At 42.2% G+C, this 17,816-nt stretch overlaps 1 protein-coding gene across 1 annotated transcript in view; it reads right to left on the bottom strand.

Moving 5' to 3' along the window:
• Positions 1 to 17,816, bottom strand: part of EFCAB6 (EF-hand calcium binding domain 6) — a 309,070-nt gene that overhangs the window by 256,493 nt on the left and 34,761 nt on the right. Inside the window, exons 4-6 of the mRNA XM_073621947.1 lie at positions 11,502 to 11,722; positions 8,868 to 8,959; positions 3,918 to 3,984 (exon numbers count right to left, since the gene is read on the bottom strand). Coding sequence (XP_073478048.1) covers positions 3,918 to 3,984; positions 8,868 to 8,959; positions 11,502 to 11,722 — 380 coding nt within the window. The remainder of the gene's footprint in view (positions 1 to 3,917; positions 3,985 to 8,867; positions 8,960 to 11,501; positions 11,723 to 17,816) is intronic.

Genomic DNA, 17,816 nt, shown 5'->3' with positions numbered 1-17,816 from the left:
GTGGAAAAAAGCCCCCAAACCCTGATTACTGGGTCTTTGGTCCTGAGGGGGTAACCCACCTACAAGAGAGGCCTAAAGAGGAACAGGAAGCAGACAGCGGGTGTCTGTGAGGTGGAGCAGAGCAGAACACAGCTGAGTGAGCGGTGTGGACTAGCTTATGACTAAGGCAAGGTTGCTGAACTGTGGAGATCTCCTCTTTGGGACCCCTGAGGCAGACGGGAACTTTCAAAGACCCTATTAAGGGACGAGTGTTACTGGCGGTGAGCTGAGCCTTTTATTTTTGAACCACAAATTAACAAACTATTTTTGTTTGTTTTACTTTGCTGAGGATAAGCTATTATCTGTTTTCCTGTTTTTGGAAATAAAAGGACTGTTTGCTTATTATCAGTAAGTCTGGCTGGTGATGCCAGGCTTCCACATATTATAGTGGGTATTATGTACTTTAGCAGGCTGCTTTTGTTTAATTTTTTTCAATGTAAGTGCAGCGCTACAAGCTGTTACCTTGTCTCACACACCATCCTCACTTCTATCCCTTTATAAAAGTTCCATAAAAAGAACAATACAGTCGAAGGTGCATGAACAGTTAACAAAATGACTTCTCGCCTCATGAATAAAATCAGAAAAAAATGTATTCTCAGCAATTAGACACTTAAAGTGTTACCTATCAGTGCGATAGCGCTACACGTGCAATACAAGGAGACTGTAACAGATGTCCTTCCTCCCTTACACCAAATTAAGGTGCAATATCACACCACGCTCTCCATCTCTGAGCTCATGTTTTGAGGGGAAATCTGATGGTATAATTTATTGCCAGATAAGAGTTAACTCTTACAGAACCGAAGGAACAAACTAATTGAATGTTTTTCCTGTAGTGATTGTTCTACTAATGTCAAAGAATGTCATAGAATGGAGAAATTATCCTTTTGGTGCACACAGCGTAAAAAAAAAAAAAAACTAAGCAAATATCTAACATGGATTAGTGGCCTTGCCACTGAGACAGAGAGAGAAATTTCAGCGGTCGAAATATATCGTCCGAAAATTGTGTTTTCTGCATTTTGCCGATAGAAAAAAAGGTGCCGAAAAAGCACTCGGATTTTACTGTGTTTATGGTGTGTTTTTCATAGGTCATGTGATTCAAAAACAGCATAAAAAATGTAACATGGGTGCGTTATTGATGCATTCTTGCTGCAATTTCAATGCATTTAAATGGGGAGGTGCGTTTTGGGTGCATTTTTTTAACTGACCAAAAATGCAGCAAGCAAGATTTTTAACACCACAATGGAAGCGCAACGGACCATTGTGAAGACATACATAGAATTTAAAGGGATGCATTTTTCTGGAGATTTTCTTGCGCTAAAGGTGCCAATAATCGTCGACAAATTCATATTCATTTAAATAATGATATTTATTAAAAAGTCAAATGTAATACAATTATTAAAAAATATATATATATTTATATATAACTGTCATTTTCGGTTTCAGCCAAGTGCATCCTGAATTTTTGGTTTCGACATCAAAATTTCTATTTGGTATATACAGTATCTCGCAAAAGTGAGTACACCCCTCACATTTTTGTAAATATTTTATTATATCTTTTCATGTGACAACACTGAAGAAATGACACTTTGCTACAATGTAAAGTAGTGAGTGTACAGCTTGTAAAACAGTGTAAATTTCCTATCCCCTCAAAAATACTCAACACACAGCCATTAATGTCTAAACCGCTGGCAACAAAAGTGAGTACACCCCTAAGTGAAAATGTCCAAATTGGGCCCAAAGTGTCAATATTTTGTGTGGCCACCATTATTTTCCAGCACTGCCTTAACCCTCTTGGGTATGGAGTTCACCAGAGCTTCACAGGTTGCCACTGGAGTCCTCTTCTACTCCTCCATGATGACATCACGGAGCTGGTGGATGTTAGAGACCTTGCGCTTCTCCACCTTCCGTTTAAGGATGCCCTACAGATGCTTAATAGGGTTTAGGTCTGAAAACATGCTTGGCCAGTCCATCAACTTTACCCTTAGCTTCTTTAGCAAGGCAGTGGTCATCCTGGAGGTGCGTTTGGGATCGTTATCACGTTAGAATACTGCCCTGCGGCCCAGTCTTCAAAGGGAGGGCATCTTGCTCTGCTTCAGTATGTCACAGTACATGTTGGCATTCATGGTTCCCTCAATGAACTGTAGCTCCCCAGTGCCGGCAGCACTGACGCAGCCCCAGACCATGACACTCCCACCACCATACTTTACATTGTAGCAAAGTGTCATTTCTTCAGTGTTGCCGCATGAAAAGATATAATAAAATATTTACAAAAATGTGAGGGGTGTACTCACTTTTGTGATGCACTGAAATTTCAGCTGGCGAAAATTATCGTCCGAAAATACGGTTTTCAGTGTTGTGCCAAAAGAAAAAAAGGTGCCGATAATATCTGCCAAAAATGCCCTTGATTTTTGCCACTATTTTCCTGCGGTTTTACTGCGCTTATGGTGTGTTTTTTCATAAATCATGTGACTTAAAAAATGCATCAAAAAAGTATAAAAAAAAAATATATATATTTTTTATAAACCCTTAATTTCGATTCCGGCAAAGTGCATCCTGAATTTTCGTTTCGGTGCACCACTCATTTTCAGGAAGATATATACACCACACTATCCCACTGCCATGATCTGCTTGCATTGCGAAGGGAGACACAGAGGTCCAATAATGATATCACTGGGTCATAAAAAAAGTATGTAATGAAAATGGAAAGGTTTTATTTTACAATTTTCATCAGCATGTTGATGAGGGGGGAACCAGGGAAGGCAAAATATAAGCAGATTAAACTTCAGCTATAATGATGTGTTAAAGTGTAACTAAAGGCAAACCTTTTTTGTTAATTTTGGATAGCGTAGGGGAAGATTATAACCCCTGTCAGATTTTTATTGTTGCCATTTGTGTCTCATTGTGGAGATTTCCCTTCACTTCCTGTCCCATAGCCAAACATTTAGTGAGGGGAAATCCCTCCAAACTGAGGGAATCCCAGAGTGCCACCAGGGTCGCCAGAGCTAGTGTCCCTGGTGGAAGATTTTCCCTCTATTACTGTTCTGATATCAACCCAAAATTTAGAATTTAAATTTCACTCTTGATAACAGTAAACAGGACAAATAGAGACCGTAAATCTCCCTAACAGAGGCTCAGACAGTTATTAAAACTGACAAGTGCTCTACTCCCTCTACACTCTATGCAAAACTAGAAAATAACTACAAGTACTGACAGTGGCTGGCGGCTCGTAGTTCTCAATGAACTACCAGGGCGCTGATGAGGGTTCTAGGTAGTTCATTGATCTTCCTGTCACTCAGTAACTATATGCCCGTATCAGAGGAACGGGCAGACAGCTACACAGACAGTCTGCAGGAGCCTGGCATTACACCTGTGATCTGCTGATCGTTGGTGCAATTCTCTGCATGCTCCTAAAAATAATAATAATAATAATAATAATAATAATAATAATAATAAATGTGCATTTTTTAATCTACAAAAAAAAGTTTATATTATTTTTTTTAAAGGTGGTGAACTTCTCATTTAATGATTACAGAGCTTCATTTGTGTGTTTTATATCTGCCCGGATTATTATTGCATTGTTTAAAGTACTGCAATGTTAATGTGATTTTTCACATTTTTATATGCTTGACCTTCCATATTTTTGTTTTTGTAAATGTAAAGATTTGTAGATTAGCCATTAGGGGCAGAGTACAATTAATCTGCCTTATCGCTTCACAATTTTTTAAATAAAGTATCAGACACATGGGGATTTGGATATTTTTGGCTGACTGATAAAACTAGCATAGTGAGAAGAGGCAGAAAAGCACAACCAGCGTGGTATAGCGTAGTAAGAAATATTTAACTACAGATTACATTCCTATAACGTTGCAATACCTTACCTTTAGCTTCAGCTGGGCTTCAAGCTCACTGAGTGTCATTACTTGATTTGCCTGGGAATAGCTCCATCTTAAAAAGGAGAACATATGTATTAATATATAAGTATAATCAGTTAACTGGACTGCATTATCAATTTAAAACAAGGCTCGACATAGAGACAGAAAGTTCTGGTCATTCTCTGCCATACTGTGCTGAATTAATGGAAGAGAAAAACTTAACCAACTCTTGGCTCAGGATATTCCCCCCACCCATTGGAGCACCCCAAACATCCTTAAAGTGTCATTAAACCCACATTGTTAAAAACGGACAGTACATGATGTATCACATGCTGTTCATACTCACTCAGTCACTATGAGATGAATTTTCTGTATCCTGCAACAAGCTGGTTGATCCTGCTGTTCCCTCCCTTCTTGTCTGTGCCCCCACTGCAGCCTGAGATTGTGCAGCACTGTAGATCAACCATTGCCACATCTACTGAGCATCCTCCAATTTCAGTTCCCTTCTAAGCTGTTCATTTCCTCCTTTTTCATATCTGTGCAACCCACGTGACTAAAGATTCATATCTACTGACTCCTATTGCTGGATTTGACAGCTGTGAGCGATATCTGTGGGCACTGAGCCTGTACACTGCAATAACGGGCTGTCAGCAGCCGCAGCTATTAGCTGCTGTTCACACAACCAGCAATTACCTGTGGTGATTGCGGCTGGATGCACAAAAATCACTACAGGTAATCACTGGCTATGTGAAGAGATGCGGCTGCCATCAACCTGTCACTGCAGTGTACAGGCTCAGCGGCTGCAACTATTTGCTCACAGCTGTCAAACCCAGCAGCTGGAATCAGTACAGACAGGAAGTGAAGGAATCTCTCCAATGGAGCCTCTGACTGCAGTAAAACCTGACAGGAGTTCAAATCCTTCCGCACAAAATTCCAAAAGTAACAGAAAAAATATTGGCTATGCATACATTTTACGACTTTCATTCTCCAGTTGTCATTTCCCAGTGTAGAACTGATTCTAAACTGGTTGAATTAGGCAACTCAGACAGTCACATCTTGATAAATAAGGCCCAATAAAATAAAAGTAATAAGCTTCTTTTACATTAGTCATTATTAAAAAAGCTATCATGATAGCAATAAGGGGGCTAACATTGCTGACCACCTTTCTACAGTGCTAAATGTTCTTTAATCATTTTACGTCCAACTTCAACATTTTTCACATAGATATTAAAATCAGCATTTTTTGCAAGAAAATGACAGTGCTTAGAACCCCCAAACATTACATATTTTCTGAAAGCAGACGCCCTAGAAAATAAAATGATGGTTGCTGCAATTTTTTTATGTCACACAATATTAGTGCAAGCATTTATCAAACGCATATTTTTAGGAAAAAAATACACTTAAAGACGTTGTAAACGCTTAAGGTTTTCTACCTTATTGCAATCTCTGTATTAAGGTAAAAAACCTTTCATGGTCAGCTCCCCCCAGTCTCCCTAAATACTTACCTGAGCCCAATCTCGATCCAGCAATGTGCCCAAGAGCAGCAGTCTCTTTCTCCTCACAGGACATAAAGGTAGCAGCGGGAGCCATTGGCTTCTGCTGCTGCAATTAAATCCTCTGAGGAAGGAGTCAATAGACACACACAGCCTGGCTCAGGATCAAGCCCGCACAAGTGCCCCCATAGCAAGCGGCTTGCCATTGGGGCACTCAAAAGGGAGGAGGAGCCAGGAGCGCCAGCAGGGGACCGCAGAAGAGGAGATTCAGGGCTGCTCTATGAAAAATGATTGCACAGAGCAGGTAAGTATAATATCTTTAATATTATTTATTATTATTATTATATTATTATAATATTTAATATTATTTAATATTTTTTTTTAGATTAGATTTTATTCAAAAAGATTTTTTTTTATGATACAATTAAGAACATAGCAACAACCAACTTTGCAGGGTGGAACCAGAAAGAGAAAAGGAGTGCCCCTTAGAGAGATAAAATAAACAAAATGGATATTCATTCTTCTCCTTTGTTGGCAGCCAGCCCAACAGTTTGTATTGGTCCTGGGCTCCCTGGTAGAATGGAAGAACCTGGGAACACATTCTGAGCCCTGCAAAAGTGATTGGGCGGCTAGTAAGTCATTCGGGTCACTTTAACATAAAAGCCAATCACCGGATGAAAGTTTTGATACCAGGAAAATGGCTGCAGCCAGGATTATGGTATACATGAAAAGCAAATGCAATGCTCACTTCAGGATCCCAGAATAGATTTGAGAAACCACAAATTCAATTCTCTGGCCCCAAGTGTTCTCCAAACACCCGGACAGATGGCAGATAGGAAAGCCAGAGACTTGCACATCCATATCAAAGTCTTTATTTAGCTACAGCTCACAGTGCCTTGAAAAAGTATTCATACCCCCTGAAATTTTCCACATTTTGTCATGTTACAACCAAAAATGTACATGTAATTTTGGAGGATTTTATGTGATAGACCAACACAAAGTGGCACATAATTGTGAAGTGGAAGGAAAATAATAAATGGTTTTCAAAATTTTTTACAAATAAATATCTGAAAAGTGTGGCGTGCATTTGTATTCAGACCTCCTCAGTCAATATTTTGTAGAACACCTTTCACTGCAATTACAGCTGAAAGTCTTTTTGGGGATGTCTCTGCCAGCTTTGCACATCTAGAGAGTGACATTTTTCCCCATTCTTTGCAAAATAGCTCAAGCTCTGACAGGTTATATGGAGAGCATCTGTGAACAGCAATTTTCAAGTCTTGCCACAGATTCTCAATTGGATTTAGATCTGGACTTTGACTGTTGCCGCGTACACACGACTGGACTTTACGGCATACTTGGTTCGGCGGACCGGAGTCCATCGGACAATTCGATCATGTGTGGGCTCCAGCGGACTTTTTTTCCCCAAAAGTTCAACGGACCTAGAAATGAAACATGTTTCAAATCTTTTCGACGGACTCGAGTCCGGTCGAAAAGTCCGCTCGTCTGTATGCTAGTCTGACGGACAAAAACCGACGCTAGGGCAGCTATTGGCTACTGGCTATGAACTTCCTTGTTTTAGTCCGGTCGTACGTCATCACGTATGAATCTGTCGTACTTTGGTTGATCGTGTGTCGGCAAGTCTGTTCATTTGTAAAGTCCGTCGAAAAGTCCGCAGGACAAAGTCTGGCGTAAAGTCCACTCGTGTGTACATGGCATGTTTTTGACTGTTATACAAACTGAACACTCACTACTTTACATTGTAGCAAAGTGTCATTTCTTCAGTGTTGTCACATGAAAAGATATAATAAAACATTTACAAAAATGTCAGGGGTGTACTCACTTTTGTTGGATACTGTATACATGTGTATATGTGTATATGTGTATATATATATATATATATATATATATATATATATATAATCTTTTTGGCTCTATACACCACCACAATGGATTTGAATTGAAATGACCAAGATGCGCTTTAACTGCAGACTTTCAGCTTTAATTTGAGGGTATTTACATCCAAATCAGGTGAACGGTGTAGGAATTACAACAGTTTGTATATGTGCCTCTCACTTTTTAAGGGACCAAAAGTAATGGGACAGATCATCAAACTTTCACTTTTTAATACTTGGTTGCAAATCCTTTGCAATCAATTACAGCCTGAAGTCTAGATTTTAGCAAATGGCTGCCATTTGCTAAAATCATTTAAGTTCATTTTTTTCCTCATTAATGTACACACAGTACCCCATATTGACAGAAAGACACAGAATTGTTGACATTTTTGCAGATTTATTAAAAAAGAAAAACTGAAATATCATATACATTTTGCAGATTTATTAAAAAAGAAAAACTGAAAAAACTGAATTAGCAAATGGCTGCAATATAACAAAGAGTGAAAAATTTAAGGGGGTCTGAATACTTTCCGTCCCCACTGTATATACAGGGCTGTCTTTAACAAAGGGCAGCTGCCATGGGCCCAGTTATTGTTGTGGGGCCCAAAGCATCTGCCCCTTGAGCTCCCCATGTCTGCAAATAGTTGATAAGTAGATTCGGGAGGGCCCAAGAAAATGTTTGCCCAGGGTCCAATAAATATTAAAGACAGCCCTGCGTATATATATATATATATATATATAGTGAGTACGTAAAAGCTGTTTTATCTGCCATACTGTTGACATTTCAGTTCATCCAGCCCTGAGAGTTAGACAGCTCTGTCTGGCAGGGCAGGTGACCTGAAATCTCTCTGTTCTGGTTTAGTAATACTTACAGGTCCGGAATGGCCCCTTGTGCTGCTTTTCCTTCCCCCAGTCTGAGTTCTGCAAGCAGGAATTTCAAGAGGCTGATACCAGATCAAATTCAGGTATAGACACTGACACTGCTTGCATTAAAAATATATTTAATAATGTACAGTATTAATAAATGCAAAACTGCATTCATTTATGTCTTATCTGCCTGGGGTTCAGCTTTAAGAGGTGCTTCAATCTCTTGAATTTTTTTTAAAAACACTTGTGAATGTAATGGAGATTAATTTCCTACTATGGGTTTACTGTGCTTTTGTAACAAAGCTGTAAAAAGGATTATTTAGACCATAGGAGGTTGTCATTGTACTCTGCAATCCCTGTACCATGGACAGCTCCCAGTCTCTACAACAACTCCTACCAAACAAACAATGGAGTTGCTTAGTTCCCTGCTTCTTCCTTGTGACATTTGTATCACTGTCAGGCCAGACTACAGGTGGTAACTTCAATATGACATGCAACAAGTAAATAGAGACAATATTTGACTTTTTTTCAACAGACTCTGATTTATTGCACTTGTTATAGTTACAGAAGCCTTCTGTCTCAAAGCAAACCACCTGCTTCAATCGCCGCTAATTTAAGGCATTGTCCTATTCACACTTGTGATTTGTTTCATATCTTACTGTTTACTAATCACTAAGTGACAAAATCCATGTCCCTCCACTTACCTCCTCTTTACCTGGGACATGCTGCTGCCAGATCGGCGGTAAAAGGCCAAAAAGTCAAGATATGGAATGGTGCCATTACCATTGACGGGAATCTGAGAACAAAGCAACAGAAGCAATTCAACTTAAAAAAAATGAAGATAAGTAATAAAAGGCCACAAGATTTTAGGCTGATTTTTTTTTATTATTATTAATATATTTATTTAGGGAGCCACTGAAACAAGAAGTGAGGGGAAATCTTAACAGGAAAACAGAAAGCACTTAAAACTTCCCAGAAGAACTACCATTCTGGCCAGAACTTTATTGGATGAAAAAAAATAGGTGAAGAAGTAGTTAATAAAAACAGAGGGTTAATAAAGGGCTAAAATTCCTTTATAACTTTTCTTACATTTTAGACATAACAGTAATTTACTAATCAATGCTACAACTTCACCATAAATCAATAAAGAGAGACTTGGCTGTCACCCTAATGCCATGTACACACAATCGGACATTCCGACAACAAAATCCTGGGATTTATTTACGACGGATGTTGGCTCAAACTTGTCTTGCATACGCACAGTCACACAAATGTTGTCAGAAATTCCGAACGTGAGAACGCGGTGACGTACAACACGTACGACGAGCCGAGAAAAATGAAGTTCTATAGCCAGTGCGGCTCTTCTGCTTGATTCCGAGCATGCGTGGAATTTTGTGCGTTGGAATTGTGTACACACGATCGGAATTTCTGACAACAGATTTTGTTGTCAGAAAATTTGAGAACCAGCTCAAAACGTCCGATAGAGCCTACACGCGGTCAGAATTTCCGACAACAAGCTCCCATCGAACATTTGTTGTCGGAAATTCCGACCGTGTGTACGCGGCATTAAGGCTTAGTTCACACTTGTGGCTAGGGGGTGGTAAAATCAGTCTGCTGAGCCATGGATTCCCCTTCCCCCTCAATTGCCAGCCCAAACCTGGGAATACAGCCTCTTGGGGCTTTACACATACGGCAGCCAAATTTAAACAGCAATTCACATTCAGCGTGCGTTACCACCACCAAACACAACCAATGGAAGTCTACAGGGCCGGGCCACAACCATGTGCAATTCATATGAAAGAGGATGGATATGAATGGAGACAATCAGCCACTCCAGGTGAGACAAAAAAGCCTAATGGACACTACACATGGGTGCCCGCCCCGGCTGCTCACCACAGCTAGTTCCAAAATCCTTTATTGAAATTCCCAACATGACACAATAGGACACTGATGGGCTGCACGGTTGACGCGTTTCACATACTAAAAATGTGCTTAATCATAACCAAGAGGATGGATGACTGCATTCCAACTTGCTGAAGATCCAAAGCTTTACTGTAGAAAAGGGGTCTCCAAACCATGGATCCCTGGTTGTTCAGAAACTACAATTCCCATCATGACTGGTCATGTCTGTGCAGGGCCTTCTTTAATATTGATTGGACCATGAGAAATGTTTTCTTGGGCTCCCCCCAATACAATTTCGCTCTCCACCTGCTCTGAGACATATAATAAATAGCAGCTAGACTTAAAATCAGTTTAATGTATCAGATAAGGCAGCAATTGCGATTGGTTGCCAGAGGTTACAGTGTATCATTACTGCTTACTGACTGGTTGCTAGAGGTTACAGCACACATTACAGCTCACTAATTAGTTGCTAGATGTTACAGCACATTATTTCTGCTTGTTGATTGGTTGCTAGAGATTACTGTACAGTAATACTGCTCACTGATTGGTTGCTAGAAGTTACAGCACATCATCTCCTCACTGCAAGGGGGCATGATCTACATATAAATGCAGCCTTTATTTACATATCTATGCCGCTGGATGCAGCTATTTACATATGGATGCCGGTTATTAACATCTAAACACAGGGTCTGCAGGTGAGTCATCTGTACACAACAATAGGGCAGAGCTGGGCAGCATTAGTAGCAGCACTTCACACTGAGATATCAGGACCCAGCAAGGGACTAAAACTTCAAGGGACAAGGGAATTTAAACTGGGATAGTTGGCAAGTATGAGGCAGCTGCTTTGGGCCCTACAACAATGACAGGGCCCAGGGCAGCTGCCCCTTTTGCCCTGCCTTAAAGACAGCCCTGTGTCTGTGAATGTCAGAGTTTTACAGTGCCTCATGGGATGTGTAGTTCCACAACAGCTGGAGGGCCGTATTTTAGAGATGCCTGCTGTAGAAAATCGATTATAAAAACATGTTCACAGCTCCATAAAGATAGGTACAGGCATTAATGCATTTCACGCTCTGTTCCTGTATGCTGTGTGAAGAGGGCTGTGTCTCTTCCCTCCAATCAGCTCTCAGTTCTCCTCACTGAGCTCTGCACAGTGTAATTTCAGCTCCCTGCCCCCTGCTTTCTGGAAGCACAGACAAGCTGTATATGCTCTGCACTTGGAGGATGTATAGAGGAGAAGACTGCAGATAAGCAGGTACAACTTTTGAAGGAGGATTTGTTTAATCTCTGTGTATTACCTGAGGATAGTCACTTTGCTGGGTGTACGAAAAGGGTTTACAGCCACTTAAAAAAATGAACCGACTGAAAGCTGAACTTACTGAAAATAGGAAAGTTTTTACAAGCAAAAGTCAGATAAATATGAGGCCCAGTGATCTTACCTTTGCCAGCAGTTCATCAAACTGTGACTGGGTCAGTGTTATGACAAAGTTTTTCAGAACTCGGTTCAGTTGCCCCTTTGTGACGGAAAGCATCTGATCAACATCCAAAGTCATGAAGGCATTTTTTAAATCTTCTTCAATTTCGTTAACTCTTTGGAATATTATTTGTTCTATTTCTTGAGTGGTGAGATTGGGATCAGGGACAGAGAGGACCGAAGACGCTAAAAACATGAAACCAAAATTTCAATATGACCTTATAAGTGTGTTGCTGCTCCTTCACTGTCCAATGTATGTTAAATGCAAGCAGTGCAAGTACCTAAACACGATCTGGTATTGGACTCTTGCAATCCCTGTATAGCAGAGCTCAGACTGGGAGCAGAAGAAGCAGCACAAGAAGCTGAATCAGTTTATGTGCTGCCGAGAAGGATGCTTATAGGAGGAAAAAGCAGAGTGAAAGAGAGATGAGCTTATCACAATGTTTGGCTATCAGATTGAGGACATCTAGTGGCAGGACTACATACTATGGGGGAAATCTTTGAATTGAAGGAAAATATTGCAGCAAATGCTTGTTTTGGTATTTTATCATTTAATAGTCTATTCATTTTTATCTTGTTATGTTTGGCTAGAGTTCTGCTTTCAAGTGGCTATATATATATATATATATATATATATATATATACCCTCACTGGCTACTTTATTAGGCACACCTTGCTAGTACTGGGTTGGACCCCCTTTTCCTTCAGAACTGCCTTAATTCTTTGTGGCATAGATTCAACAAGGTGTTGGAAATTCCTCAGAGATTTTGGTCCATATTGACATGATAGCATCACACAATTGCTGCAGATTTGTCGGCTGCACATTCACAATGCGAATCTCCCGTTCCACCACATCCCAAAGGTGTTCTATTGGATTGAGATCTGGTGACTGTGGAGGCCATTGGAGTACAGTGAACTCATTGTCATGTTCAAGAAACCAGTTTCAGATGATTAGCACTTTGTGACATGGAGCATTATCCTGCTGGAAGGAGCCATCAGAAGATGAGTACACTGTAGTCATAATGGGATGGACATGGAAAGTAACAATACTCAGGTGGGCCGGTACTAAGGGGCCCAAAGTGTGCTAAGAATATATGCCTCACACCATTACACCACCACCACAGCCTGAAATAGATGGATCCATGCTTTCATGTTGTTTACGTCATATTCTGACCCTACCATCTGAATGTCGTGGCTAAAAAGGAGACTCATCAGACCAGGTAAAGTTTTTCCAGTCTGCTATTGTCCAATTTTGGTGAGCCTGTGCAAATTGTAGCCTAATGCCGCGTACACACGGTCTGACTTTTCGGCTACAAAAGTCCGACAGCCCGTCCGACAGACTTTCGACGGACTTTCTAACGAACTGACTTAACTACTTAGGATCACACAAAAGTCAGACGGATTCGTATGTGATGACGTACGACCGGACTAAAATAAGGAGGTTGATAGTCAGTAGCCAATAGCTGCCCTAGCGTGGGTTTTTGTCCGTTGGACTAGCATACAGACGAGCGGATTTCTGGGTCCAGCGGAGTTACGACGTAAAGATTTGAAGCATGTTCCAAATCTAAAGTCCGTCAGATTTGTGACTGGAAAAGTCCACTGAAGGTCCGGTGAAGCCCACACAGGATCGGATTGTCCACCGCATAAGTTTCCTTTTCTTAACAGACAGGAGTGGCACCCGGTGTGGTGTTCAGCTGCTGTAGCCCATCTGCTTCAAGGTTCGATGTGTTATGCTTTCAGAGATGGTATTCTGCATACCTTGGTTGTAACGAGTGGTTATTTGAGTTACTGTTGCCTTTCTATCATCTCCAACCAGTCTACCCATTCTCCTCTGACATCAACAAGGCATTTTCCTCCACACAACTGCTGCTCGCTGGATATTTTCTCTTTTTCGGACCATTCTCTGTAATCCTTAGAGATGGTTGTGCGTGAAAATCCCAGTAGATCAGCAGTTTTTGAAATACTCAGACCAGCCTGTCTGGCACCAACAACGTCCCACGTTCAAAGTCACTTAATTCCCCTTTCTTCTCCATTCTGACGCTCAGTTTGAACTTCAGCAAGTCGTCTTTGCCACATCTAGATGCCTAAATGCATTGGGTTGCTTCCATGTGATTGGCTGATTAGCAATTTGTGTTACCAAGCAATTGAACAGGTGTACCTAATAAAGTGGTTGGTGAGTGTATATATATATATATATATATATTTATTTATATATACATACATACATACATACACTGTATATAAAAGAAAACGTGTGCCCTTGTAAAAGTAGCAGTGACATCATCACTGTGCTGTACATAACCTGTGTAGATGAAGAGCTATTAAAGGGCCCCAACATACCCCACCCACTACAGGCTGCCTGCAGAAAACTACAGAAGGGGGTGGAGACAAGACCAGTCACTCCGCACAGGGTGAGAGAGCAGCAGTGACTGGTCTGTATCATAGAGAACAGAGGAAAAAATCAGAAGTTGTTTCAAGCTGGATTACTGCACAGATCTAAACAAAGCACACCAAAATTGAAGTAAAAAATGTATTTAGACAATATTGTTTGGTCCAGATTGTCAGCAAAATCAAAGATGACATATACAATGCAGTCTCTCATTAGCATTAGCTTTGACATGGCCGTTTCGTCCTCCCTGTGATATGTTATAATACCTGTTCATTCTGACAGTACATCTGTTTTGTTTCCAGCTGTTTTCACAGGCCAAGCTGTCCATCAAAAGTTTCAGTTACAGGGGTTGGAAGAAGCTACTTAAAAGAGAGTTTCACCCAAAAGTAGAAGTTCTGCTTTAAGCACTTCTCCCCCTCTCCTATGCCACATTTGGCATGTACATTTTTTTGACAGATACCCGTTCCTACTTCCACTCGGGCCACCTAGGCGACTTGAGCAGAAGTTCTCCTTTCCCCCTCCCTCCCCGCGATCTTCTGGAACACGTCACAGGTCCCAGAAGATTGCCCGGCCATTAAGGAGGGGCAGCGCGACTCGCGCATGCACAGTGTGTACCCGGCTGTGAAGCCGCAAGCTGTCACAGCCAGGTGCCAACACTTGTGATCGCTGGATTTTGGGACAGGTGAGTGTGTTTATTAAAAGCCAGCAGCTACACTTTTTGTACCTTCCGACTTTTAATAAACACAAAAACGGCTGGAACTTCACTTTAACTCTGATGGGGGAGCTGGAGTAGGGCTTTAATTTGTTGGTCTGGTTGACACCACTGCTGTGAAATTTAACTACAGAACAAAGTGTTGACAGTCATTAAAGGAACGGGACAAATAAAAGATCTACTAGCAGGATCAATAGGTAATAAAATTATGTTACAGGGAAAGGGGAGGGGGAATTACTCAGAGAAACAGAACTGCTGGTCTACTCATAGTGAAAGACTGCATTATTGACACCATTTTTTATACTACCCATACTTACAGCTTATGTTTCCTATGTGCAGGAAAAAAGTGCTGGAAGTTAGGAGACTGGTCAGTAGGTGCAGGAGAGGAACCCCAGAGACTATGATAGGGACCAGTATGTGCAGGAGATGAGTGCAGAAGGATTTTATAGTGGCCAGTATAAATAAAAGAAGAGTGCCAGAGAGTATGACAGGGACAGTATATGCAGGGGAGGCGAGTCGGAGATTATGACGGGGCCAGTATTTGCATGAAATGAATACTAGAGAGTATCAAAGGGACCAGTATGTACAGGAGAAAAGTGTTGGTGAGTGTCACAGGGGCCAATATGTGCAGGAGAAAAGTGCCAGAGAGAATGACAGGGGTCAGTATTTACAGAAGAAGAGTGCTGGAGCGAATGGCAGTGTTCAGGATAAGACTCCGGACAGGGGTCAGTATATGCAGGAGGTGAATACTAGAGAGTATCAAAGAGACCAGTATATACAGGAGAAAAGTGTTGGCGAGTATCACAGGGTCAGTATGTGCAGGAGAAAAGTGTCAGAGAGTATCACAGGGTCAGTATGTGCAGGAGAAAAGTGTCAGAGAGTATCACAGGGGCCATTATGTACCGGAGAAGAGTGAGGGAGAATATCACAGGGGCCATTATGTACCGGAGAAGAGTGAGGGAGAATATCACAGGGGCCATTATGTACAGAAGAAGGCCTGGAGAGTATGTCCAGCTACTATGTGCTCGGGAAGAATGCCAGAGAGTATGACAGGGGCCAGTATGTGCAGGACTGGAGTGCTGGAGAATATGACTGGCCAGTATTTGCAGGAGAGGAGTGCTGGAGAGTATGACTGGCCAGTATGTGCAGGAGAGGAGTGCTGGAGAGTATGACTGGCCAGTATGTGCAGGAGAGGAGTGCCAAAGAGTATAATCCGGGAAGTCTCACAATCTGGCTGACCTCTTGGATTTAGTTCTACTCACCGGGAGGTACTAATGATCTACTATCTGTTGATCCCTTCTCTCGATTTTGTTCTCTTCTCGCACTAGGGATACCCGCTCTTCCAACCCCCCTCCTCCCCCACCCGATTCATCCCCTCCTCCCCCACCCGATTCATCCCCTCCTTTTTTCCTTTCTTTTTTGGATATTTGGTCTAGTTGTGGGTAATACTTTTTGAATGTAGTTTATATCCACGTCCACCTCTATCTTAACTTTATGTTGCACCTCTAATCCAACTGGCCATCAGGACGCTCTGCATCCCAATATTGTAAGAATCTTATTTTATAGCACAGTTTGACATTTATGATTCTATGCTAGGGTCCCCCTTATAGTTACTTGTAACCTGCTGTTACCGAATTTTGAAACCGTTAGATTTCACGTGCTCATCTGTACAGTGTATTGCTGGGTTGGTTGATATGTAAATTTGTTTGTGTGACCCTTTTCTTCTTATATATTAAAAAAAAGGGTATCACATTGGCCAGAGCATGCAGGAAAGGAGTGTTGGAGAGTACGACAAGGGCCAGTATGTGCAGGCGAAGAGGGACAGGGAGCATGACATAGGCCAGTATGTGCAGGAGAAGAGGGACAGAGCATATGACTAGTGCCAGTATGTGCAGGAAAAGAGGGCCAGAGTATGACAAGGGTCAGAATGTGCAGGAGAGGAGTCCTGGAGAGTATGATTGGTCAGTATGTGCAGGGGAGGAGTGCTGGAGAGAATGATTGGTCAGTATGTGCAGGGGAGGAGCTCTGGAGAGTATGACTGGACACTATGTGCAGGGGAGGAGTGCTGGAGAGTATGACTGGCCAGTATGTGCAGGGGAGGAGTGCTGGAGAGTACGATTGGTCAGTATGTGCAGGGGAGGAGTGCTGGAGAGTACGACTGGTCAGTATGTGCAGGGGAGGAGTGCTGGTGAGTATGACTGGTCAGTATGTGCAGGGGAGGAGTGCTGGTGAGTACGACTGGTCAGTATGTGCAGGGGAGGAGTGCTGGAGATTATGATTGGTCAGTATGTGCAGGGGAGGAGTGCTGGAGAGTATGACTGGCCAGTATGTGCAGGGGAGGAGTGCTGGAGAGTATGATTGGTCAGTATGTGCAGGAGAGGAGTGCTGGAGAGTATGACTGGTCAGTATGTGCAGGGGAGGAGTGCTGGAGAGTATGACTGGCCAGTATGTGTAGGGGAGGAGTGCTGGAGAGTATGACTGGCCAGTATGTGTAGGGGATGAGTGCTGGAGAGTATGATTGGTCAGTATGTGCAGGAGAGGAGTGCTGGAGAGTATGACTGGTCAGTATGTGCAGGGGAGGAGTGCTGGAGAGTATGACTGGCCAGTATGTGTAGGGGAGGAGTGCTGGAGAGTATGATTGGTCAGTATGTGCAGGAGAGGAGTGCTGGAGAGTATGATTGGTCAGTATGTACAGGAGAGGAGTGCTGGAGAGTATGACTGGTCAGTATGTGCAGGGGAGGAGTGCTGGAGAGTATGACTGGCCAGTATGTGTAGGGGAGGAGTGCTGGAGAGTATGACTGGCCAGTATGTGTAGGGGAGGAGTGCTGGAGAGTATGATTGGTCAGTATGTGCAGGGGGGAGTGCTGGAGAGTATGACTGGTCAGTATGTGCAGGGGAGGAGTGCTGGAGAGTATGATTGGTCAGTATGTGCAGGGGGGAGTGCTGGAGAGTATGACTGGTCAGTATGAGCAGGAGAGAAGCTCTGGAGAGTATGATTGGTCAGTATGTGCAGGGGAGGAGTGCTGGAGAGAATGATTGGTCAGTATGTGCAGGGGAGGAGCTCTGGAGAGTATGACTGGACACTATGTGCAGGGGAGGAGTGCTGGAGAGTATGACTGGCCAGTATGTGCAGGGGAGGAGTGCTGGAGAGTATGGCTAGCCAGTATGTGCAGGGGAGG

This window comes from Aquarana catesbeiana, linkage group LG03 (assembly GCF_042186555.1).
Source record: "Aquarana catesbeiana isolate 2022-GZ linkage group LG03, ASM4218655v1, whole genome shotgun sequence".
Classification (NCBI taxonomy): Eukaryota; Metazoa; Chordata; class Amphibia; order Anura; family Ranidae; genus Aquarana; species Aquarana catesbeiana.
This window is presented reverse-complemented; position numbering and strand designations above follow the sequence as displayed.